Below are 27,704 nucleotides of genomic sequence, written 5' to 3'. Positions count from 1 at the left end.
TGTTAAATTACCTTAAAAAAAAATAATAAAAAGGAGCCCAGAGACTCTCAGATTTTTCAGGTACTGCAGAAATCTAGACTTGCCAAACATTATAGACTTGCATGGGCTGTATTTGATATATTTGTATCAGGGTCTATAAGACAGACTAGGGTTGGTGGGATGGTGAGATTAAAGGGTGAGTGAGTGAGTGAGTGAGTGGGGAGACTGTGAGACCTACCATATTTTCTTGAGTATAGTGCACACTTTTTTTTCAAAAAAGCACAGCTGTGTAGAAGGGGGTGCGCATTATACACGAATTATGAGTTTGGATGTTTTTTTCCCCCATGGAAAGACATTACCATGAGCACGAAACACTGGAAATACTATGTCAACAAATCCATACTGAAGTACGCAAAATAATCAGGTTATTACACTGTCTGGCTATAAAAAGTGTTCTTTGTATATCTGGACTTATGTTTGTAACTTATTTTATTAATTTTATTGAAAATTCCTTTTAATATTGTTTTTATTAATTTCGGCGAAATCGTGTGTGAAGCAATCGGAAGATCGCACAACTCACCGTTATTAACAGCAACCACGGTCAGATTACCGCTATTGACGCCTTGAAACGAACTTTAGTTGACAGAGAATGGATACATATATCATAAATGACATACTTTGACTCATTAAAAGTCATATTTGTTTTTGTTTGACGAATCTATGTCAACATGAAATTCTCGCGATCTCGCGCGCGTGAGCTTTGATGGTGACTGGTCAGACTGGTTCCATGTAAAAAATAATACCCGGGAATGGCGATCAGCTGCTTCGCTTAGGGTTATTATTATTTTAAATATGTTTAGTAAAGGCTGCATATAATTAAGAAAATAATGGAATATATATTATTCCTGATAAATAAAAAAGTTTCAGATACAATTTTTGCCGATCCTTGCATTAAAAATCCTATAAGGTTATATCATTGGGTGTGTCTTGACTGAATCACCGGTTGATTCCAAGAAAACGTGTGTACAGCTGATTGCTGTTTCCGGCTTAGTTTACGAGAAAATATACAAGGTAATCTTAATCCCTAGATATAAAACAATGCCTAGCAGAACAATAAATACTATTTAAATGGTAAATAAACATGTCTGGTGATTTTTTATTTCCAATTTCGAATTTGTACTGACGAAGTTTCTCATCTCCCGTTCGTTTGCCGGACTTCGCTGAAAGGGTACGGTGTAAATTTGTTTCCGCGAATAATATTCAAATTTCTTTTTTTCCTAAATATTGAACCCGCTAGAGGGGGGTGCGCACTATACTCAAGAAAATACGGTATGTGGGGAAACTGTGAGACCTATGTGGGAGACTGAGAGACCTATGTCGGGAGACTGAGAGACCTATGTGGGGAGACTGTGAGAACTATGTGGGAGACTGTGAGACCTATGTGGGGAGACTGTGAGACCTATGTGGGGAGACTGTGAGACCTATGTGGGAGACTGTGAGACCTATGTGGAGAGACTGTGAGATCTATGTGGGAGATTGTGAGACCTATGTGGGGCTACTGTGAGATCTATGTGGGAGACTGTGAGACCTATGTGGGGAGACTGTGAGACCTAAGTGGGGAGACTGTGAGACCTATGTGGGAGACTGAGACCTATGTGGGGAGACTGTGAGACCTAAGTGGGGAGACTGTGAGACCTATGTGGGGAGACTGTGAGACCTAAGTGGGGAGACTGTGAGACCTATGTGGGAGACTGAGACCTATGTGGGAGACTGTGAGACCTATGTGGGAGACTGAGAGACCTATGTGGGATATGGTGAGACCTACCTTTGCATATAAAACTGGGATCACCAGCATGTGTATCATCATTGTCAGGACGAAAGAAGGGACACATTTTCTCCACTTTAGAGCAGAAGTCTCCACACGGAGGCACTGGCTGGTCCATGTTGTTGTGGTAATATGTCAACTTGGTGGCACACAACCATTCCTTGTAGGCTGTCTGAAATACACAACAACACAACATGGTTAATATCTCATCCAGGACAAAATACCATTGACAGAGCGGAAACATACAAGGTTGTCATTCCCTGAAAAGCACTTGAAAAGGGGATGTAGTTAACATACTTGTGAAGGATGCTGAAAAGGAAAAAGAATTTACAATGAACCATTCTTAAGGACAGGACATACCACTCCCGTCTGAAAAGGAAACAAAGACATTTGTATAACTTATCATAAGGAAGTTTTCAAAATAACTTTTGATAGTGCAATTTTTATTTTTCCATACTTCCCAAAACTGGTTGTCATAAGATGTCAAGTGTATATTTAAATAGAATGACATATCTGATAATCTCACCTTACAATAAAATACTAGCTGATTGGCTCATGAGAAAATAATTTTTTTCCAGCCTGCTGAGAAATCAATCGTAACACACCTTAGGTAACTTGCTTATCTCGCATAAGTATCGTTGAGCTGAAATGAATTGATGTTTATCCAGACGCATTAGGTAAAGGGAAGTAACTTGGTTTGTTTGCATCATCTGTGGCTGAATCAAAGCATTTTACTTGATGAAACTTCAGACATATATTCCGGGTCTGTATGAAGGAATGTTGGTGAGAAAAATTCTTGGTCAACCGATCTCTCAGGGCATATGTTGTGATCTACCCTGTGTGTAGGGCTGGGATGAGTCCAAATTTACTAACCGGGTACCCGACCCCTGATTACCCGACCCTACCCGGGTACCTGCTGTTGGACACAAAATGTTCATATGGGAATTGTTTTACCGGAGCCTTGGAAAAAGTGTTTAGATGTAGTATAAAACAATCTGATTGTACATACACTGAAGTTGACTGAAGCTTTGTCATTACTCGAACATATAAAAGACAGACAGGATCTACACATAGTCAGACAGAAATGCGAACATTAGTGACTTGTACTATCCAAACCATGGAATTTTATTGCTATTGTCATTTAACTATATATCACATGACTAACCACAGGTCCCGGTAGTCCTGTGGGTACCCGGGTCCTACTCTGCGGACCCACCCAACCCGAGTGCCCGAGTTACCCATCCCTGCCCTACCTGTGTGTGAATCTATGTACCCCTCACGTGAGGGCACGGGGTACATAGATTACACATCGGGTATACCACATCACATACCCCTAGAGACTGGTTGACAACTTAAATTATACCCATTAAAAGTTGACTAGATGAACTATATTTTTAGTGCAATAGACAATGTAAATTTTGTGAGCAATGTGTTACTGCATGTGTATACCAAGTTAGTGCTATATTGAGGAGTGCAAAAGTGAGGGAACACTGTAGTAGATTTCAGTCCTCTGCAAGAGCATCACAGTCACGACGAAATAATCTGCTTTTTGAAAGAAAATAATAATTTCCAAGATTCCATGGAGTTTGTTCGCTTGAAACTGTTTGAAAATGCCGAAGGTTGTCGACATTTCTTGTATTCAGTATTGCACAATGAACCAGTGTAATCCAATTGGTTCAGTCATGATGACATCTGTTTCCACTTCTAACAGTGTGAAGACGACAGCACCATCAGACAGGTGTCATGTGACTTGGGAGTAGCCTGCCTCATATCCATACGTCAATATCATAACATCACCTGTCTGTTCACTGTCATATTAACCAATCATCACCTATAAGTGGCATAACTGTGGTTAGAGTACTGGTGTTTAACTGAATTACCACACAGGCTAGAACAATACATGCTGTTGCAAGCAAATCTCTGCATAGGCTAAGCCCAAACAGAAAAAAGACTCCTACCCAGAGATAAACACACTCCTACCCAGAGATAAACACTCTCCTACCCAGAGATAATTAGACACTCCTACCCAGAGATAAACACTCTCCTACCCAGAGATAAATAGACACTCCTACCCAGAGATAAACAAACTCCTACCCAGAGATAAACACTCTCCTACCCAGAGATAATTAGACACTCCTACCCAGAGATAAACACTCTCCTACCCAGAGATAAATAGACACTCCTACCCAGAGATAAACACACTCCTACCCAGAGATAAACACTCTCCTACCCAGAGATAAATAGACACTCCTACCCAGAGATGAACACTCTCCTACCCAGAGATAAATAGACCCTCCTACCCAGAGATAAACACACTCCTACCCAGAGATGAACACTCTCCTACCCAGAGATAAATAGACACTCCTACCCAGAGATAAACAAACTCCTACCCAGAGATAAACACTCTCCTACCCAGAGATAAATAGACACTCCTACCCAGAGATAAACACTCTCCTACCCAGAGATAAATAGACACTCCTACCCGGAGATAAACACACTCCTACCCAGATATAAACACTCTCCTACCCAGAGATAAATAGACACTCCTACCCAGAGATGAACACACTCCTACCCAGAGATGAACACTCCTACCCAGAGATAAACACTCTCCTACCCAGAGATAAACACTCTCCTACCCAGAGATAAACAGAAACTACTACCCAGAGATAGACACACTCCTACCCAGAGATAAACTCTCCTACCCAGAGATAAACACTCTCCTACCCAGAGATAAATAGACACACTCCTACCCAGAGATAAACACTCTCCTACCCAGAGATGAACCCACTCCTACCCAGAGATAAACAGACACTCCTACCCAGAGATAAACAGACAGTTGTGTGAATCAGTAAAATAGTTTGATATATTTTGATCCCCCCATCACCCCCTTCCATATCAATTAGAAGTGAAAACATATTCAAAACCCTTTGACTTCTTGTACCTTTAAACTGATACAGAGTCTGACCTACAGCCTGGCAAAGACAGCATGCTTCTACAACCGTCTATGTGTACCAACAAGTGCTGGATAGACTGTGTGCCTCAGGTGGATGTCAGGGCATGTAGCAGAGCATCAGTAGGTCACCTGGAGTCACTAGACTGTACTTCAGTCCCCTACACAAAGGCTGGAGCTCCTACAACCGTCTATGTGTACCAACAAGTGCTGGATAGACTGTGTGACTCCAGGTCGACATCAGGGCATGTAGCAGGGCATCAGTAGGTCACCTGGAGTCACTAGACTGTACTTCAGTCCCCTACACAAAGGCTGGAGCTCCTACAACCGTCTATGTGTACCAACAAGTGCTGGATAGACTGTGTGACTCCAGGTCGACATCAGGGCATGTAGCAGGGCATCAGTAGGTCACCTGGAGTCACTAGACTGTACTTCAGTCCCCTACACAAAGGCTGGAGCTTCTACAACCGTCTATGTGTACTAACAAGTGCTGGATTGACTGTAAAATATAGTATTTTTCATAAAATACCTCCATTTATTTCAGCAAGATGGCTAATTTTTTTTAAGAAACCATTACTAAGAAGCTTATGCCCATCCCTTACCAATGTGGCAAACGGTATCCAGTATTCTGTATTCTATCCATCATAGCATGCTTCTAATCATTGAGTTGGCCATTAACGCTGCTTAAAAAGTTGTATCAGGTTTATGTGGGACAAGAGTGCAAAGTGTCATTATGCAGAATTGAGGTGCCTTAGATGACTCTCGGGGACACTTGTGACACCTGACTACCAGGTTCCTGGGACTCCCAAGAAAGGCAACTCTACTCTGTGTACTGAGGTGCTTTAGATGACTCAGAGGGACACCTGTGACACCTGACTACCAGGTTCCTGGGACTCCCAAGAAAGGCAACTCTACTCTGTGTACTGAGGTGCTTTAGATGACTCAGAGGGACACCTGTGACACCTGACTACCAGGTTCCTGGGACTCCCAAGAAAAGCAACTCTACTCTGTGTACTGAGGTGCTTTAGATGACTCAGAGGGACACCTGTGACACCTGACTACCAGGTTCCTGGGACTCCCAAGAAAGGCAACTCTACTCTGTGTACTGAGGTGCTTTAGATGACTCAGAGGGACACCTGTGACACCTGACTACCAGGTTCCTGGGACTCCCAAGAAAGGCAACTCTACTCTGTGTACTGAGGTGCCTTAGATGACTCTCGGGGACACCTGTGACACCTGACTACCAGGTTCCCGGGACTCCCAAGAAAAGCAACTCTACTCTGTGAATTGAGGTGCCTTAGATGACTCTCGGGGACACCTGTGGCATCTGGTTTCGATCCATATTCTGAAACTGGTTTCCTACATTATGGACTGTCCTTGCAAATGTGATTGCAGCTAAAAGACATTAACATATCACATGGCTCAATATTCACACTGCCCAATATGCTATAATGCTATGTCAATGTTGACAGTTAGTTATCTCGTATGACAAGGCACATACCCAAAGACAACAAAGCCTTGAAATTCGATCCAAGTAAAAGTGTCTTTGCTAAGCGTGCTATTGATTCTGACTGACCATGCATGAGATTGATGTTTGGCCACCTACATGTGCGTGGTCAAATGGTCATCTTGAGCTATCTGGGCCTGTATGTGAGAGGGCAGTCTGCCTCCAGCCCAAATGTTCACCTCATTTGGTTGATGTCCTCTCTGGTTTGAAGTGGCTGGACTCTGACCACTGCCCCTGGCTAAGTCGCTGAGCCACCAAGTGGTCATTTTATTGATCTCATTACACTGTCCATCGACATCAGTCGAGATTGGACAGCGGTGAAGTTTGGGATGAAGGTTTGATGAAGGACAGGCCGGGATGCTCCGTGGGTCCTTGACAGATTGGACGGATTAGAGCCGATTGACCAACAGAATGGGCTGTCAAACACACAACCAGGGCTTAAACCAGGACCGAGAGACTTTAATAGGGGACTGTGGGGTAAATAGTGGACTGTGGGGGTAAATAGGGACTTTGGGGTCAACGTGGAAGTGATGCTTGTAATGACCTGGGTTGAAATTGGACTGCTTTGATTCTAAATCAGCAATAAAGATTTAATATAGATGACTCTGAAGTCTGGCCTGTCAAGTGAAAGGTAATGGCGCTGGGCGGAACCTCGTTAGTCCAGAAAGGCAGTCTGAGACAAACTCCCCCATGAACATCAGGGTTAGAATCGGCCTTCAGCAAGCCAAGCTTGTCATAAGAGGCGACTAACGGGTTCGGGTGGTCAGGCTTGCTGACCTGGTTAATGCATTTCATTGTATCCCAATCGCGTAGATCAATGCTAATGATGTCAAGGACTGGATTGTCTAGTCCAGACTTGATAATTTACAGACTGATGTCATAAAGCTTGAATAGTGCTGAGTGTGGTGTTAAAAAAAATAGAAAAAAAAAATTAAGCAAACTATTCAAGACCTACTTTTCACTGGTTTTAACTACCCATGCAGGAAAACAAACCAGCCTAATTGGTGAGCTGAGCGGATGCATAGACCACTAGACTACCCTGTAACCCCCTTAATGGATGATGTCCCACCCTCCCATAAGGGCCATGCCCACATAAAGTACCTATGATGCTATATTCTTCAAGTTAAATCCAATTTCATAAGAAGCAATGTTTAAAGGTTGATAAAACCGTCTGACCTTTACAAAAGATTGACATAAAAGTGAAATGCATTTAAGGTTTCTTCAGAAAAAAATATTGATATGAAGAAGAAAATATTATGTCATGTTATTGATATTTGCAAATAATTTGCAAAATTCATCCTTTTTAAGAGAGTAAAGTCATTGTCATCTGCAAAGGGCTTTGAGAGAGCCAAATAGTTACTGAAGTACATAGATTCATTCTTGACAAACATCTATAAATAAGCTAATATTTGGAGAAATTCAATGTCATGGTACTCAGATTTACAGCTGAAATAATACATGAAGCCAGTGTAAAACAAGAATCTCCATAATGGTGTGGGGTAAGTGTAAAACAAGAATCTCCATAATGGTATGGGGTAAGTGTAAAATAAGAATCTCCATAATGGTGCAGGGTAAGTGTGAAACAAGAATCCCAATAATGGTGCAGGGTAAGTGTAAAACAAGAATCTCCATAATGGTGCAGGGTAAGTGAAAACAAGAATCTCTATAATGGTGCGGGGTAAGTGTAAAACAAGAATCTCCATAATGGTGCAGGGTAAGTGTGAAACAAGAATCTCCAAAATGGTGCAGGTGTAAGTGTAAAACAAGAATCCCAATAATGGTGCGGGGTAAGTGTAAAAGAAGAATCCCAATAATGGTGCGGGGTAAGTGTAAAAGAAGAATCTCCATAATGGTGCAGGGTAAGTGAAAACAAGAATCTCTATAATGGTGCGGGGTAAGTGTAAAACAAGAATCTCTATAATGGTGCAGGGTAAGTGAAAACAAGAATCTCCAAAATGGTGCAGGTGTAAGTGTAAAACAAGAATCCCAATAATGGTGCGGGGTAAGTGTAAAAGAAGAATCCCAATAATGGTGCGGGGTAAGTGTAAAAGAAGAATCTCCATAATGGTGCAGGGTAAGTGAAAACAAGAATCTCTATAATGGTGCGGGGTAAGTGTAAAACAAGAATCTCTATAATGGTGCAGGGTAAGTGAAAACAAGAATCTCCAAAATGGTGCAGGTGTAAGTGTAAAACAAGAATCTTCATTTTGGTACGGGTGTAAGTGTAAAACAAGAATCTCCATGATTGTACGGGGTAAGTGTAACACAAGAATCTCCATAATGGTGCCGGGTAAGTGTAAAACAAGAATCTCCATAATGGTGCAGGGTAACTGTAAAACAAGAATCTCCATGATTGTACGGGGTAAGTGTTAAACAAGAATCTCCATAATGGTGCGGGGTAAGTGTAAAACAAGGATCTCCATAATGGTGCAGGGTAAGTGTAAAACAAGAATCTCCATGATTGTACGGGGTAAGTGTAAAACAAGAATCTCCATAATGGTGCGGGGTAAGTGTAAAACAAGAATCTCCATAATGGTGCGGGGTAAGTGTAAAACAAGAATCACTTTGTAATAGATAGCACAGTTTGGTATGGGTGAAATTAGGTTGAATATAAATCAAGAATTATACATTATACTTTAAATGGAAAGGATTAACAATTTTAATAATGGTTAAACCGCATACCCTTAAAGCTTGTCATACATCCATGAGTTGTTACGCATATAATGTTGACCACTGATATACTGAAATCTATGTGATCCACATAAATAATATGTAAATTATCCAAATGGTAAATTGTACTCAAATGTATTTGGTCCAGAACCTTTTGTACAATGATTTGATATTTGATTTGATTTGATCTCTGACACAAAAGAAGGAACTAACAAAATGGAAGTGAAAAATGATTTAATATTTCACTTGTGATTCACTGGTTAGTCATGACAACGAGCGAGCATGTCTTGTCCTTCTCAGACAACCAGGGCCAAGGTTACAGTCCAGTTAACACTGGATTTCTACGTGAGTCAAATGGCAGGAAATTGTTCTCTCACAAGTAATTTGAGGATGACAACATTTTTAAAAGGCAAAAGCTGAAATTGGCATGTGTAAAACACGACTCACTCAGATGTGATATGGATGCACAGGGTGAATGTAAAATGAGAATCGCTCATTGAGTGCTGTAAGTACCATGGGTGAATGTAAAACAAGAATCCATCAGGTACATGAGGTGAATACAAAACAAGTTGTGCTATGGAGAAGCAATTTACCCATGTTTAGAGGCAAAATATAGCAAATGTTGACAGTGAATAGAAGGGGGCTACTCCCAGCAGGAGTGCAACTATAGATGAGCAATATCGGAGCTGTTGTTTGCTCAGATGCGGAGGAGTCCCGGGGCAAATCCTGCTTCTGTTTCAGAGTGAATGCCATGCTTAGTAGACATGATAATGATTGACTGAAATCCAGTTACATCCCAGTGCAAACAGACCTTAGCCCTGGCTTGAGGTCCAGCCACCACGCAGACAGGATCAATGGCCATACAATGGGGGTAGAAGATGGGGTTTAGTCTGTGTAACAATGGGAAGCAAATGATCCCTGCTTTCCAGATCAATAGGGGAACCATTGAAGCAGATCTTCATATCCTCAACATGAGTGCAGCATTACAAACATATATACTTGGGCCAATAGGCCCTATTTGCTGTGTCTCCCTGAGTCATAAGCTCTACACATATCTGAGATACCAACTGAAGACTGTCCACACTGGAGGTCTGACTGACTGACTGAGTGTTTAGTGGTAACAGAGGTCCTACTTAGACAGAGGCAGTTTCTATGGATCCAAAGTAAAGCAATGTTTCCAACAGGAGCCCATTGCAATTTGCAGTGCATCAAATCTACAAAACCTACAATTGTTTAACATCTACCCATTGAACATATTCATTCAAGAGATGTACGGTTGAATTATGGAGGTTATTGAGAAAGTTGAAAGAAAGTGTTCTTGACACAACAGTTCAATGATTTACTGTTCTTGAAAGACAACATTTGAATGATGAAATGTTCTTGAGACAGATGAATGAGTGAAACAGTTGAAAGATAGAATGCTCTTCTCACAGTTGAATACTATAGGGTCTTGACAGACAACGTTGAATGATAGAATGTTCCTGCGAGACAACAGCTAAATAATAATATGTGCTTGCAAGACAACAGTTGAATGATAAAGTTTCTAGTGAGGTTACAGTTGAATGATAAAGTTTGTTGTGAGACAACAGTTGAATGATAAAGTTTCTAGTGAGGTTACAGTTGAATGATAAAGTTTCTTGTGAGACAACAGTTGAATTATAAAGTTTCTTTTGAGACAACAGTTGAATGATAAAGTTTCTTGTGAGACTACAGTTGAATGATAAAGTTTCTTGTGAGACAACAGTTGAATGATAAAGTTTCTTGTGAGACTACAGTTGAATGATAAAGTTTCTTGTGAGACAACAGTTGAAAGATAAAGTTTCTTGTGAGACAACAGTTGAATGATAATGTTTCTTGTGAGACTACAGTTGAACAATAAAGTTTCTTGTGAGACAACAGTTGAATGATAAAGTTTCTTGTGAGACAACAGTTGAATGATAAAGTTTCTTGTGAGACAACAGTTGAATGATAAAGTTTCTTGAAAGACAACAGTTGAATGATAAAGTTTCTTGTGAGACAACAGTTGAATGATAAAGTTTCTTGTGAGGTTACAGTTGAATGATAAAGTTTCTTGTGAGACTACAGTTGAAAGATAAAGTTTCTTGTGAGACTACAGTTGAATGATAGAATGTGCTTGCAAGACAACAGTTGATTGATACAGCTCCCTTGTGAGACAACAATTAAATGATAAATGTTTTCTTGCAAGACACCACTTGAAAGAGATGTTAAAGACCTACACATCTAAATGAATTGTCCAATGATCCCGTTTACTAAAAACTGTTGGAATGGAAAATCTATGGTGTGATGAAGCAATTCAGATAACAACTATGGGGAACTAAACGTGATTCTTGTAATAAACTGATGAAGCAATGCAGATAACAACTATGGGGAACTAAACATGTTTCTTGTAATAAACTGATGAAGCAATTCAGATAACAACTATGGGGAACTAAACATGTTTCTTGTAATAAACTGATGAAGCAATTCAGATAACAAATATGGGGAACTAAACATGTTTCTTGTAATAAACTGATGAAGCAATTCAGATAACAACTATGGGGAATTAAACGTGATTCTTGTAATAAACTGATGAAGCAATTCAGATAACAACTATAGGGAACTAAACGTGATTCTTGTAATAAACTGATGAAGCAATTCAGATAACAACTATGGGGAACTAAACATGTTTCTTGTAATAAACTGATGAAACAATTCAGATAACAACTATGGGGAACTAAACATGATTCTCAAAGATTATAGCCATCAAATCTATCAGACTCTCGATAGTCTAGCTCTATTGTAGTTAGCTATGGTGTGTCATATAGTGACAGGCTATCAAAATCAAACGAATGTGTTCTTCTGTACATCCCATTGCGATGAGATGTTCGCAACAACGCCCATTTGAACAGCAATTCACATATCATGCCTTGTCAGCATACAATGGTAGGTAAGCTCAGCAGATCCTGGCAGTCAAGGGATGCAACTCTGCAGGGCAAGAAATGAAGCCCAAGACATCAGTTGAACAGTTTATCATGGCATATCAGCCTAATGGGTTAGGTAAGCTCAAAACAACACAGGATGTAGATAGTTACTTTGGGGGAAGTAATACGATCAAAACTGGAGTGAATTGTGCTTTGAACAGCAGATCCTGCCAGCCAAGGGATGTAACTCTTCAGAGAAAGTTGTGATGCCTTAGACCAGTGATAATGAATACGAGATATATCCAAAATAGAACAGCTGGGTGGGAAAGTGATGAGAAAATTGAAGCTTAAGGGGAACAAATTATTTTTACAAGCTCCTAACACAGAATGTAAACACACCAGCAGCATCAACATGACAACTCCGTCGGCGCTAAGATCAGTGACTGCAGCAACACACAGACCCCTCATCACAGAAACCACATTGGGATGAAGCCTACACTCCATCCATCAACGGTCATAGAAAAATTACAACTTACTATTCAAATAGAGGGGAGATGGGGAAGAAATTAGGCCGTAGTTGGAGCTGATTGGGCCAAGTGGAGGCAGCGATCGAGGAGAAATAAGCCAATCAGTGCCAGGAGCCTATTGGTAAGACAGGGCTCAGACAAGCAGAGAGGCTTATCTGTGCCGGACAGTACTACAGCCACAAATACAACAATGGTTGCAGATTACACAAGGGATTGCTTTGTGTTGAGTGAGTGAGTGGGTAAGTGGGTGAGTGGGTGAGTGGGTGGCTGGGTGGGTTAGTGGAGGGGTGAGTGAGTGGGTAAGTAGGTGGGTGGGTGAGTGGGTGAATGGAGGTGTGCGTGGGTAAGTGGATGGGTAGGCGGGTGAGTGGAGTGGTAAGTGGGTAAGTGGAGGGGTGAGTGTGTAAGTGGGTGAGTGGGTGTGTGGGTGGGTGGGTGGGTGGGTTAGTGGAGGTGTGAGGGAGTGGGTAAGTAGGTGGGTCGGTGGGTGAGTGGGTGAATGGAGGTGTGCATGGGTAAGTGGGTGGGTAGGCGGGTGAGTGGAGTGGTAAGTGGGTAAGTGGAGGGGTGAGTGTGTAAGTGGGTGAGTGGGTGTGTGGGTTAGTGGAGGGGTGAGTGAGTGGGTAAGTAGGTGGGTGGGTGGGTGAGTGGGTGAATGGAGGTGTGCATGGGTAAGTGGGTGGGTAAGTGGATGGGTAGAGCGTGGAGTGGAGTGGTAAGTGGGTAAGTGGAGGGGTGAGTGTGTAAGTGGGTGAGTGACATTTAACATCTCTATTATGAAAGGGTGGGTGGTCGGGTACGAATGAGTGATTGGGTGAGTGAGTGGGTAAGTGGGTGAATGAGTGAGTGAGTGAGTGAGTGGATGAGTGAGTGGATGAGTGAGTGGATGAGTGAGTGAGTGAGAGGATAAGTGAGAGAACAAGTCAGCGAGTGAGTTAGTGAGTGAGTAAGTGGATGAGCAAGTGAGAGGGTAAGTGAGAGAACAAGTCAGCGAGTGAGTGAGTGGGTGAGTGACGTTTAACGTCTCTATCTGCATTATTCCAGTCATATCACCACACATTGTACCCACGTAGGCAATCAACACTTTGTCTTACCCTGCTGCCCCATCACAACAGGGAGGTGACAGGGTATACTTAATACAAGTCCAACTATTTCACCTGGTGATATGTTTATACATATCTGGAAATAAGAAGACTTATTTATGATAAGGTCTGTACATCCTCCATGTCTTGTGGTTTTATCAACAAATATGAAGTATCAGTGTTGGACTATAAGGAAGATTTATTTATGATTAGGTCTGTAATCCTCTATTTCTTGTGGTTTTATCAACAAATATAAAGTATCAGTGTTGGACTATAAGGAAGATTTATTTATGATTAGGTCTGTAATCCTTTATTTCTTGTGGTTTGATCAAGAAATATAAAGTATCAGTGTTGGACTATAAGGAAGACTTATTTATGATTAGGTCTGTACATCCTATACTTCCTGTGTGGTAAATGTCAACAAGTATACAGTATCCAAGCTGGACTGTAGTGAGTGAGTGAGTGAGTTAAGATTTAACGTCACATCGGCAGTATTTTAGCCATATCGTGACGAGAAGTACATTAACAATACATAGATTTAGACTAAATAAAAAGCTGTCAACCAAGGACAGTACAATAACTAGAATATCACAGATTCGATTTAAAACTAGTTGAGAATATATAAAAGCCACAAGTATCAGTGAACAACACAATATAAAAATGGGCTAGGGATCGTCAGTAACTAGAGGGAGATCACCATACCAGGGACCAAGGGGACTTACAGTACCTTTGCTTCCTGCATGGACCCCGGCAGGATTTATATCATCCCTTCAGTCACTGGCGATAGTTTACAAGTTAAGCCTGATATTAAAATGACAAAAATGCTTCGTTTTGAAATTCTGGTATGCATAAAAATACTTCAAATGATTTGGGACTTACATACCCTCTTAGGGAGACAATAATTTTACGCTACTTCAACCCCCCTCGAGGGTACAGCCACTAACAATCTAAGTTATTCATTAGCACTACCAATTTATAAAATAAAACATTCAGTACATCAAAATTATCGGTAGAGCCCAGTTTATTTTGAAGCCTCTCCTTCAAGAAAATCATTTTGGTTACGTAATCAAAGGAAAATGCCTTTCAGATATTTGATAATAACCCCACCGTGGGGATCTATCCCAGCTATATGACAGTGGTCTGTAAATTATCAAGTCTGGACCCGACAATCCAGTGATTGATATCATGAGCATCGACCAACGAAATCTGGATATGACGATTGCATCAACCAAGTCAGCGAGTCTGACCACCCAGTCCCGCCTTTTACGACAAGCATAAGCTCCGCTTATGACAATCATGCACAATCATAAAACAAGGTGGACTTGGTCAGACTGTACATATCTTCATTCCGCGTATAAATGTGATCCTACATCATCGGTACTGCATTAAGAAGGACACTGTGGCTTGTATACTGATTCATGTGATCCCCGCTACAGGTCGTAACACCTGAAATACCACTGCCAAGGGACAAGGCTAAAAACCAAATGTGCCAGTGGACTACAGACACAATGACGTGTTCGGACATGGAAGATTAAGACAGTGATAACAGCATCTGGCTGGCCATGGTACAGGAGGGTGTCTTCCTAGATGTTTACTCCCTCATAAAGAAGGCAGCACTTGATGTCAGTAAGCAACTGAGGTCCACCGAAAAAGGCACAATTCTGGCTACCGATCAATACAAGCATGCAGTGCCCACCAAGTTGGTGGCCATCAAGCCAAGCTGCTAGAGAGAGAGGCTCTGTTAAACCCCACTGGTACAAAATCAATACATGTCCCTTTTATCCTTTCGTACTTTGTGTTACATGACCTTTCTGTCACATCACTTCTCCTGTCATGTACATGGATGGCACCATTCTCTCCTGTTCAGAACAGTGATGACACCTTTCTCTCTTGTTCAGAACAGTGATGGCACCTTTCTTTCCTGTTCTGAACAGTGATGACACCTTTCTCTCCTGTTCAGAACAGTGATGACACCTTTCTCTCTTGTTCAGAACAGTGATGGCACCTTTCTTTCCTGTTCTGAACAGTGATGACACCTTTCTCTCCTGTTCAGAACAGTGATGACACCATTCTCTCCTGTTCGGAACAGTGATGGCACCATTCTCTCCTGTTCAGAACAGTGATGACACCATTCTCTCCTGTTCAGAACAGTGATGACACCATTCTCTCCTGTTCGGAACAGTGATGGCACCATTCTCTCCTGTTCAGAACAGTGATGACACCATTCTCTCCTGTTCGGAACAGTGATGACACCTTTCTCTCCTGTTCTGAACAGTGATGACACCTTTCTCTCTTGTTCTGAACAGTGATGAGACCATTCTCTCCAGTTCGGAACAGTGATGACACCTTTCTCTCCTGTTCTGAACAGTGATGACACCTTTCTCTCTTGTTCTGAACAGTGATGACACCTTTCTCTCCTGTTCTGAACAGTGATGACACCTTTCTCCTCTTGTTCTGAACAGTGATGACACCTTTTTCTCTTGTTCTGAACAGTGATGACACCTTTCTCTCTTGTTCTGAACAGTGATGTCACCATTCTCACTTGTTCTGAACAGTGATGACACCTTTCTCTCCTGTTCTGAACAGTGATGACACCTTTCTCTCCTGTTCTGAACAGTGATGACACCTTTCTCTCCTGTTCTGAACAGTGATGACACCTTTCTCTCTTGTTCTGAACAGTGATGACACCTTTCTCTCTTGTTCTGAACAGTGATGACACCTTTCTCTCCTGTTCTGAACAGTGATGACACCTTTCTCTCCTGTTCTGAACAGTGATGTCACCTTTCTCTCTTGTTCTGAACAGTGATGACACCTTTCTCTCTTGTTCTGAACAGTGATGACACCTTTCTCTCCTGTTCTGAACAGTGATGACACCTTTCTCTCCTGTTCTGAACAGTGATGACACCTTTCTCTCCTGTTCTGAACAGTGATGACACCTTTCTCTCTTGTTCTGAACAGTGATGACACCTTTCTCTCCTGTTCTGAACAGTGATGACACCTTTCTCTCCTGTTCTGAACAGTGATGACATCTTTCTCTTGTGTTCTGAACAGTGATGACACCATTCTCTCTTGTTCTGAACAGTGATGACACCTTTCTCTCTTGTTCTGAACAGTGATGGCACCTTTCTTTCCTGTTCTGAACAGTGATGACACCTTTCTCTTGTGTTCTGAACAGTGATGACACCTTTCTCTCCTGTTCTGAACAGTGATGACACCTTTCTCTCCTGTTCAGAACAGTGATGACACCTTTCTCTTGTGTTCTGAACAGTGATGACACCTTTCTCTCCTGTTCAGAACAGTGATGACATCTTTCTCTTGTGTTCTGAACAGTGATGACACCTTTCTCTCTTGTTCTGAACAGTGATGACACCATTCTCTCTTGTTCTAAACAGTGATTTCTGAAACTGGCTCAATTTTATAGGTGCCTGGGTGTGCAAATTTTAAAAGCAATTATAACTAAACTCATTTCGGGATATGATTGAAAATGAATGTATTGTGATCACAAAATGCCAGCCTCCTTTTCCAAAAGGATGTCTCCATGGTTGCAATCCGTGAATGTGGATTGGGTGGCCCTGAGATCAGTTGGATGATTACTCATACTTTCAGTCACTGGTTTACAAACTGATGTGACAGCTGAATATTGCTGACTGCTGTGTTATAATAGCCGAAATATTGTTGAGTGTCATTTTACAATAGATCAAATATTATTGAGTGCCGTGTTACATTAGCTGAAATATTGTTGAGTGTCATGTTACAATAGATCAAATATTGTTGAGTGTCGTTTTACAATAGATCAAATATTATTGAGTGCCGTGTTACAATAGCTGAAATATTGTTGAGTGGCGTGTTACAATAGCTGAAATATTGTTGAGCACCGTGTTACAATAGCTGAAATAATGGTGACTGACGTGTTAAAATAGCTGAAATAATACTGACTGCCGTGTTACAATAGCTGAAATAATGGTGACTGCCGTGTTACAATAGCTGAAATAATACTAACTGCCATGTTAAAATAGCTGAAATAATACTGACTGCCGTGTTACAATAGCTGAAATAATACTAACTGCCGCGTTACAATAGCTGAAATAATACTGACTGCTGTGTTACAATAGCTGAAATATTACTGACTGCTGCGTTACAATAGCTGAAATAATACTAACTGCAGCGTTACAATAGCTGAAATAATACTGACTGCCGTGTTACAACAGCTGTAATAATGGTGACTGCCGTGTTAAAATAGCTGAAATAATGGTGACTGCCATATTGCAATAGCTGAAATAATACTGACTGCCGCGTTACAATAGCTGAAATAATACTGACTGCCATGTTACAATAGCTGAAATAATGGTGACTGCCGTGTTACAATAGCTGAAATAATGGTGACTGCCGTATTGCAATAGCTGAAATAATACTGACTGCTGCGTTACAATAGCTGAAATAATACTGACTGCCGTGTTACAATAGCTGAAATAATGGTGACTGCCATGTTACAATAGCTGAAATAATGGTGACTGCCGTGTTACAATAGATGAAATATTACTGACTGCTGCGTTACAATAGCTGAAATAATACTGACTGCCATGTTACAATAGCTGAAATAATGGTGACTGCCGTGTTACAATAGCTGAAATAATGGTGACTGCCGTATTGCAATAGCTGAAATAATACTGACTGCCGCGTTACAATAGCTGAAATAATACTGACTGCCGTGTTACAATAGCTGAAATAATGGTGACTGCCATGTTACAATAGATGAAATATTACTGACTGCTGCGTTACAATAGCTGAAATAATACTAACTGCAGCGTTACAATAGCTGAAATAATACTGACTGCCGCGTTACAACAGCTGAAATAATGGTGACTGCCGTGTTACAATAGCTGAAATAATACTAACTGCAGCGTTACAATAGCTGAAATAATACTGACTGCCGTGTTACAACAGCTGTAATAATGGTGACTTCCGTGTTACAATAGCTGAAATAATGGTGACTGCCGTGTTAAAATAGCTGAAATAATGGTGACTGCCGTATTGCAATAGCTGAAATAATACTGACTGCCGTGTTACAATAGCTGAAATAATACTGACTGCCGGGTTACAATAGCTGAAATAATACTGACTGCCGCGTTACAATAGCTGAAATAATACTGACTGCCGTGTTAAAATAGCTGAAATAATACTGACTGCCGCGTTACAATAGCTGAAATAATACTGACTGCCTTGTTACAATAGCTGAAATAATGCTGAGTATGTTATTGAGCAACACTCCCTCACTCTTCAGTGTAAGGGATAGGTCCCAATGTATACAGATCTGAGTACAGTGTTTTAGCCTTCAAAGAAAGCAGATGTTCCTTTCCAGTTCCTGTTTGAGTTTAAGGCCATTAACCAACACAATGCTGTTATGAGAGAATGATCCTCTGCGTCATTGTTTCAGCACTGTTTTATTCAATACAGACCTTTCTCAGTTAAATCAGAATCACCAGTACCTGTAAGCAAACCATTGAACAAGTATTTATTATTCATAAACAGTCATCAAGCTCTGTGCATATTTGTCCTTGGTGATCAATCGCTTGGTCCAAGTGCATCGTGGGATAGTATCGAGCTACTCCAGGGGCAAGGCCATTTAATGAATTGTAGTGTGTTTGGCGCTGCTGCCGTGAAGCCCTGCTACACTGTGTACGTGGAGGGGAGATAGCATCACTTCGGACTAACTCTCTCGGCCACTAGGATACGGCTACATAATGACATCAAAGGGATAACGCGGGCAGATATTGCAGGATAGCAGGGATCTAGTTTGAGTGTTTTACATAGCCCTTGGGCGCTGAAATGAGGTCGAATGGTCATTCAGATATAACATTACAAAGGCTGAAGAACTTAATTGTGAATGTGTTCATGTTTATTGCGTTGGGGAAGGACAAAGGTGGATGTGATTCAGGTAGATCTCATTCCCAGGAATATTTTGCGACAACCACTCAAATCACTAGAACATATGTTTGGGATATGAATCAATTGATGTCGATCCAATAACACAGAAGATTTTGCCCTACCCAACCAAATCAATGAAGCTTATGTTTGGGGTTTAATGTAGATCTGATTCTGAGGAAGTATAAGCAGTTTCAAGACATCACAAAACAGGGACCTTCACACCACCTCATAACCTTCCTGCAATGATTGAATCAAGAATGTATGTGTTTAACACTGCCACACCTATGACACTGCAACACCTATGACACTCCCACACCTATAACACTGCCACACCTATAACACTACCACATCTATGACACTGCCACATCTATGACACTGCAACACCTATGACACTGCCACACCTATAATACTGCCACACCTATGACACTACCACATCTTTGACACTGCCACACCTATGACACTGCAACACCTATGACACTGCCACACCTATGACACTGCCACATCTATGACACTGCAACACCTATGACACTGCCACATCTATGACACTGCCACACCTAAGACACTGCCACATCATGACACTGCAAGATCTATGACACTGCCACATCATGACACTGCCACACCTATGACACTGCAACATCTATGAGACTGCCACATCTAAGACACTGCAACATTCATGACACAGCACTGACACTGCCACATCTTTGACACTTATGACACTGCCACATCTATGACACTGCCACACCTATGACACTGCCACATCTATGACACTGCCACATCTATGACACTGCCACATCATGACACTGCCACACCTATGACACTGCAACATCTATGAGACTGCCACATCTAAGACACTGCAACATTCATGACACTGCCACAGCACTGACACTGCCACATCCATGACACTGCCAAATCTATGACACTGCAACATTTATGACACTGCCACAGCTCTGACACAGTGTAAATCTAAAGTGATGTGGACAGGTTGTCACTGGTTTCCTTGCTTCCGGTCAGAGTAGAAGACAGCAACTGAATCTGTCACAGACACTCGTACCGATTCCATGTGATTCCCCTCAAGTAATTGCTAGGCTTACTGGCAGAACAGCTCCTTGAGAAATCCAGCTTCCGTCTGCATGAGCCATGCTCCACCAGGCCTCCAACTGGACTGGCCTCACCTTAATTAGACTTGTATAATCAGTAGGCCAGCCTGCATGACAGCCCATGCAGCTTCATCAGGGTCCATGCAGCCATACCAGGGTCCATGCAGCCATACCAGGGTCCATGGAGCCATCTCTGGGTCCATGCAATCATACCAGGGTCCATGCAGTGATATCAGGACCCATGGAGCCATACCAGGGTCCATACAGCCATACCAGGGTCCATGCAGCCATACCAGGGTCCATGCACCCATACCAGGGTCCATGCACCCATACCAGGGTCCATGCACCCATACCAGGGTCCATGCAATCATACCAGGGTCCATGCAATCATACCAGGGTCCATGCAATCATACCAGGGTCCATGCAGTGATATCAGGACCCATGGAGCCAGACCAGGGTCCATGGAGCCATACCAGGGTCCATGCACCCATACCAGGGTCCATGCCATCATACCAGCATCCATACAGCCATACCAGGGTCCATGCAATCATACCAGGGTCCATGCAGTGATATCAGGACCCATGGAGCCAGACCAGGGTCCATGGAGCCATACCAGGGTCCATGCACCCATACCAGGGTCCATGCACCCATACCAGGATCCATACAGCCATACCAGCATCCATACAGCCATACCAGGGTCCATGCAATCATACCATGGTCCATGCAGTGATATCAGGACCCATGGAGCCATACCAGGGTCCATACAGCCATACCAGGGTCCATGCAGCCATACCAGGTCCATGCAGCCATATCACAGTCCATATAGTCATACCATGGTCCATGCAGCCATATCAGGGCCAATGCAGCCATACCAGGATCCATGCAATCACACCAGGGTCAATCACACCAAGGTCAATGCAACTATCTGGGATGGCCTTATACAGGTTGTGCAGAGCAGATGTTGAAACACAAACTGATTTGAAGTCCAACTGCTGGTGGCCAAAGCAGACATGTTTGTCAGATGAATCAACAGCCACATTACCCACATGGCCACCCAACCCCCCAAAAGCAAATAAGCAGCACTGACTGTTTAGGCATCTGTTGGATTGTTATTGGTTAAAGGAGCCATCAACCCAAAATGTCAAAAAAGACCAAGCACCTGTCTGTTAGACAATACTTATTAGTTTAAATCATAATTTCTAGATTATATAAATAATAAGAACAGGTTGTATAACATCAGATATGCCATGGCATTATATCCCCGACTCAGCAACATCAGATATGCCATGGCATTATATCCCTCACTCAGCAACATGCCATGGCATTATATCCCTGACTCAGCAACATCAGATATGCCGTGGCATTATATCCCCGACTCAGCAACATCAGATATGCCATGGCATTATATCCCTGACTCAGCAACATGCCATGGCATTATATCCCTGACTCAGCAACATCAGATATGCCATGGCATTATATCCCTGACTCAGCAACATGCCATGGCATTATATCCCTGACTCAGCAACATCAGATATGCCGTGGCATTATATCCCCGACTCAGCAACATCAGATATGCCATGGCATTATATCCTTTAAGTCAGCAACATCAGAAATACCATGGCATTATATCAATTAACTCAGCAATATCTGAGCTATCCAAGACATACCATGGCATTATTCCCCACTGACACAGCAATATCTGAGCTATCTCCCAGTTAAGTATTCCTCATCTGGTATCACCTGTGTAGGGGCGGTCGGGTAGCCTAGTGGTTAAAGCGTTTGCTCGACATGTCTAAGACCCAGTTTCGATTCCCGGGTACTATGTGTGAAGCCCATTTCTGATGTCCCCCGCCATGATATTGCAGGAATATTGCTAAAAGCAGCATAAAACCATACTCATATCTCATATCATATCATATCTGTATATATCTAACAGAATATCTCATCAGAGAAGGTTAAAAAAAGAATACCATTCTCAATATATGTTTCTTCATATTTCACAATTCACTTCAAGGACTTTAAATAAGTTCTGTGTTAACAAAATAAAAAAGAATCTTCGAACAGTTAAATAACATCCATTATCTTCAAGAGCACCCAAAATTCTGTATTTTACTCTTTGACCTTCCTGTCTGTCCCCCTCCTTTCCCTCTGATTGGCAGATCACCAGAGGATGTAACCAGACCCGAGATGCTTGTAATATTTAATAGCTTAATCATCCACGTGCCCATGACACAGACTCAGCGATGATGAAGGAAGACCATGGAGGGATCAGATCTCCTCCTCTTCAACACAGAACACCGCCACTGGATTAATTCACAGCTTCCAAGACCCGTGTAAGTTTTCCCCAACTCAGACAAGTCTGATACATTCACGACAATGATATCAACTGTGCACTTATCTCGGGGTAAACACGATGTTGCTCTCCCCCAACATCACCTCTTCATCAAGAGACACATGTAGCCAAGCAGGTTCATCCCTGATAGCATCAGTCATAGAGTACCGAGTGTTCTCGACTCCAAGTACCTAAGCATGGTTGGCGGGATGGTTGGCAGGTGTAACCACAGCGATACGGTATCATGATGCACAGCTGTCAGTACCAGGGCTGTGTCGTAATAGACTGGGGCATAACACTGTGTTCACAGTTTGTAATGAAAGCATCATCAAACTGGAAAACAAACTTCACAATCATGAATGTATACTCCCCATACTATCCATCCAATCTTCGCTGTACTGCCATACATGATACCTGTTTGTACTGCAATATAATAGTGCTGTCCTTGTCATGCCTTATATGTAATGTTGCACCCTCCCAGAATAGCCACATATACATTATTGCACCCTCCCAGTATAGCCACATATACAATATTGCACCCTCCCAGTATAGCCACATATACAATATTGCACCCTCCCTGTATAGCCACATATACAATATTGCACCTTCCCTGTATAACCACATATACAATATTGCACCCTCCCTGTATAGCCACATATACAATATTGCACCCTCCCTGTATAACCCCATATACAATATTGCACCCTCCCTGTATAGCCATATATACAATAATACACCCTCCCAGTATAGCCACATATACAATATTGCACCCTCCCAGTATAGCCCCATATACAATATTGCACCCTCCCTGTATAGCCACATATACAATATTACACCCTCCCTATATAGCCACATATACAATATTACACCCTCCCTGTATAGCCACATATACAATATTGCACCCTCCCTGTATAGATACATATACAATATTGCACCCTCCCTGTATAGCCACATATACAATATTGCACCCTCCCTGTATAGCCACATATACAATATTGCACCCACACCCTATGTCTTCTTCATGGCGGGGTATAAGGGATTTATTCTCCTGCTCAGAAATGATTACCCTCTCAGGCGGGATACATCATACTTTAAAAAGATCACGTAAACCTGTTAGATCTCATCATTCTAACATGGAGGTATGATAAATATTATTGCACCCATTCCCAGTATATATTCACAATAAAGTTCCAATACCTACCCTCACTCCCAGGTCTTATAAGTTACCTACACAAGTGCCCCTCCCTAATCCTCACCCCCAAGGTCTAGCTACCTACACAAGTGCCCCTCCCTACCCTCACCCCAAGGTCTAGCTACCTACACAAGTACCCCTCCCTACCCTCACAACAAGGTCTAGCTACCTACACAAATACCCCTCCCTACCCCCACCCCAAGTCTAGCTGACTACACAAGTGCCCCTCCCTACCCTCACCCCAAGTCTAGCTGACTACACAAGTGCACCTCCCTACCCTCACCCCAAGTCTAGCTGACTACACAAGTGCACCTCCCTACCCTCACCCCAAGGTCTAGCTACCTACACAAGTGCCCCTCCAGAGCCAGTCAGCTGATAGTCGTGCCAAGTTACGTCCTAATATAAATCGAGATTGTTACAGACACATGCTGCTTCCCAACACTTGGGAGTAGACAAAGGAGAAACAAGCCAAATTAACACAGATTAAATCCCGATAGCAACAACCTCACCATCACAATCTCCTCCAGCACCTCCACAACACCAGATAATGGATGTGTCTATATGTACAGGATTAAACATTCCAGGGAAAATAAACACCCCAGGCAGTGTATTCTACTATCTTCCCTGACACTGCGACCTAGACAAGTGAAGATACAGAGGCAGGTTTTAGTGTGATTGTAACGGTAAAAGCCATCATTTGACTCTCACTTGATTACACAGGCAACAGGTTCCTCAGCAACAAGTGATGTACCTGTTTCCTCTGCTACAAGTGATGTACCTGTTTCCTCTGCTACAAGTGATGTACCTGTTTCCTCTACTACAAGTGATGTACCTGTTTCCTCTGCTACAAGTGATGTACCTGTTTCCTCTGTTACAAGTGATGCACCTGTTTCCTCTGCTACAAGTGATGTACCTGTTTCCTCTACTACAAGTGATGTACCTGTTTCTTCTGTTACAAGTGATGCACCTGTTTCCTCTGTTACAAGTGATGTACCTGTTTCCTCTGCTACAAGTGATGCACCTGTTTCCTCTGTTACAAGTGATGTACCTGTTTCCTCTACTACAAGTGATGTACCTGTTTCCTCTGTTACAAGTGATGTACCTGTTTCCTCTGCTACAAGTGATGCACCTGTTTCCTCTACTACAAGTGATGTACCTGTTTCCTCTGTTACAAGTGATGTACCTGTTTCCTCTGTTACAAGTGATGTACCTGTTTCCTCTGTTACAAGTGATGCACCTGTTTCCTTTGCTACAAGTGATGCACCTGTTTCCTCTGCTACAAGTGATGCACCTGTTTCCTCTGTTACAAGTGATGTACCTGTTTCCTCTGTTACAAGTGATGCACCTGTTTCCTTTGCTACAAGTGATGCACCTGTTTCCTCTGCTACAAGTGATGTACCTGTTTCCTCTGTTACAAGTGATGTACCTGTTTCCTCTGTTACAAGTGATGCACCTGTTTCCTCTGTTACAAGTGATGTACCTGTTTCCTCTACTACAAGTGATGTACCTGTTTCCTCTGTTACAAGTGATGTACCTGTTTCCTCTGCTACAAGTGATGCACCTGTTTCCTCTACTACAAGTGATGTACCTGTTTCCTCTGTTACAAGTGATGTACCTGTTTCCTCTGTTACAAGTGATGTACCTGTTTCCTCTGTTACAAGTGATGCACCTGTTTCCTTTGCTACAAGTGATGCACCTGTTTCCTCTGCTACAAGTGATGCACCTGTTTCCTCTGTTACAAGTGATGTACCTGTTTCCTCTGTTACAAGTGATGCACCTGTTTCCTCTGCTACAAGTGATGCACCTGTTTCCTCTGTTACAAGTGATGTACCTGTTTCCTCTGTTACAAGTGATGCACCTGTTTCCTCTGTTACAAGTGATGTACCTGTTTCCTCTGTTACAAGTGATGTACCTGTTTCCTCTGTTACAAGTGATGCACCTGTTTCCTTTGCTACAAGTGATGCACCTGTTTCCTCTGCTACAAGTGATGCACCTATTTCCTCTGTTACAAGTGATGTACCTGTTTCCTCTGTTACAAGTGATGCACCTGTTTCCTCTGCTACAAGTGATGCACCTGTTTCCTCTGTTACAAGTGATGTACCTGTTTCCTCTGTTACAAGTGATGCACCTGTTTCCTCTGTTACAAGTGATGTATCTGTTTCCTCTGCTACAAGTGATGTACCTGTTTCCTCTGTTACAAGTGATGCACCTGTTTCCTCTGTTACAAGTGATGTACCTGTTTCCTCTGCTACAAGTGATGTACCTGTTTCCTCTGTTACAAGTGATGTACCTGTTTCCTCTGTTACAAGTGATGCACCTGTTTCCTCTGTTACAAGTGATGTACCTGTTTCCACTGTTACAAGTGATGCACCTGTTTCCTTTGCTACAAGTGATGCACCTGTTTCCTCTGTTACAAGTGATGTACCTGTTTCCTCTGCTACAAGTGATGTACCTGTTTCCTCTGTTACAAGTGATGTACCTGTTTCCTCTGTTACAAGTGATGCACCTGTTTCCTCTGTTACAAGTGATGTACCTGTTTCCACTGTTACAAGTGATGCACCTGTTTCCTCTGCTACAAGTGATGCACCTGTTTCCTCTGTTACAAGTGATGTACCTGTTTCCTCTGTTACAAGTGATGCACCTGTTTCCTCTGTTACAAGTGATGTACCTGTTTCCTCTGTTACAAGTGATGCACCTGTTTCCTTTGCTACAAGTGATGCACCTGTTTCCTTTGCTACAAGTGATGCACCTGTTTCCTTTGCTACAAGTGATGTACCTGTTTCCTCAGCAACAAGTGATGTACCTGTTTCCTCAGCAACAAGTGATGTACCTGTTTCCTCAGCAACAAGTGATGTACCTGTTTCCTCAGCAACAAGTGATGTACCTGTTTCCTCTGCTACAAGTGATGTACCTGTTTCCTCTGTTACAAGTGATGTACCTGTTTCCTCTGTTACAAGTGATGTACCTGTTTCCTCTGTTACAAGTGATGTACCTGTTTCCTCTGCTACAAGTGATGTACCTGTTTCCACTGCTACAAGTGATGTACCTGTTTCCTCTGCTACAAGTGATGTACCTGTTTCCTCTGTTACAAGTGATGTACCTGTTTCCTCTGCTACAAGTGATGTACCTGTTTCCACTGCTACAAGTGATGTACCTGTTTCCTCTGTTACAAGTGATGTACCTGTTTCCTCTGCTACAAGTAATGTACCTCTTTCCTCTGTTACAAGTAATGTACCTCTTTCCTCTGCTACAAGTGATGTACCTGTTTCCTCTGCTACAAGTGATGTACCTGTTTCCTCTGTTACAAGTGATGTACCTGTTTCCTCTGCTACAAGTGATGTACCTGTTTCCTCTGCTACAAGTGATGTACCTGTTTCCTCTGTTACAAGTGATGTACCTCTTTCCTCTGCTACAAGTGATGTACCTGTTTCCTCTGCTACAAGTGATGTACCTGTTTCCTCTGTTACAAGTGATGTACCTGTTTCCTCTGCTACAAGTGATGTACCTGTTTCCTCTGTTACAAGTGATGTTCCTGTAGGTTGTAAGATACAACAGGAAATCTGGGATCAGTGGAGGCTGGCTGGAGCTGGCATATCTCCATGCGTATATACACTGGGAAAGAAGCTTCATAGTTTTTGCTATCATGTATTGATTTTCTGACCAACCACTTTGTTTTTTGTTGGCCGAGTGATAGTCA

The 27,704-nt window shown here is 42.2% G+C and overlaps 1 protein-coding gene across 1 annotated transcript in view; it reads right to left on the bottom strand.

The window, feature by feature from the left end:
* LOC139448367 (NALCN channel auxiliary factor 1-like) overlaps positions 1-27,704 on the bottom strand; it is a 117,785-nt gene that overhangs the window by 3,190 nt on the left and 86,891 nt on the right. Inside the window, exon 2 of the mRNA XM_071229907.1 lies at positions 1,805-1,976. Within this exon, the coding sequence (XP_071086008.1) occupies positions 1,805-1,976 (172 nt within the window). The remainder of the gene's footprint in view (positions 1-1,804; positions 1,977-27,704) is intronic.

This window comes from Haliotis cracherodii, unplaced genomic scaffold (genome assembly GCF_022045235.1).
Source record: "Haliotis cracherodii isolate W230 unplaced genomic scaffold, xgHalCrac1.p SCAF_7, whole genome shotgun sequence".
NCBI classification, from domain to species: domain Eukaryota; kingdom Metazoa; phylum Mollusca; class Gastropoda; order Lepetellida; family Haliotidae; genus Haliotis; species Haliotis cracherodii.
The sequence above is the reverse complement of the archived record's forward strand: the minus strand, read 5'-3'. Positions and strand labels throughout refer to the sequence as shown.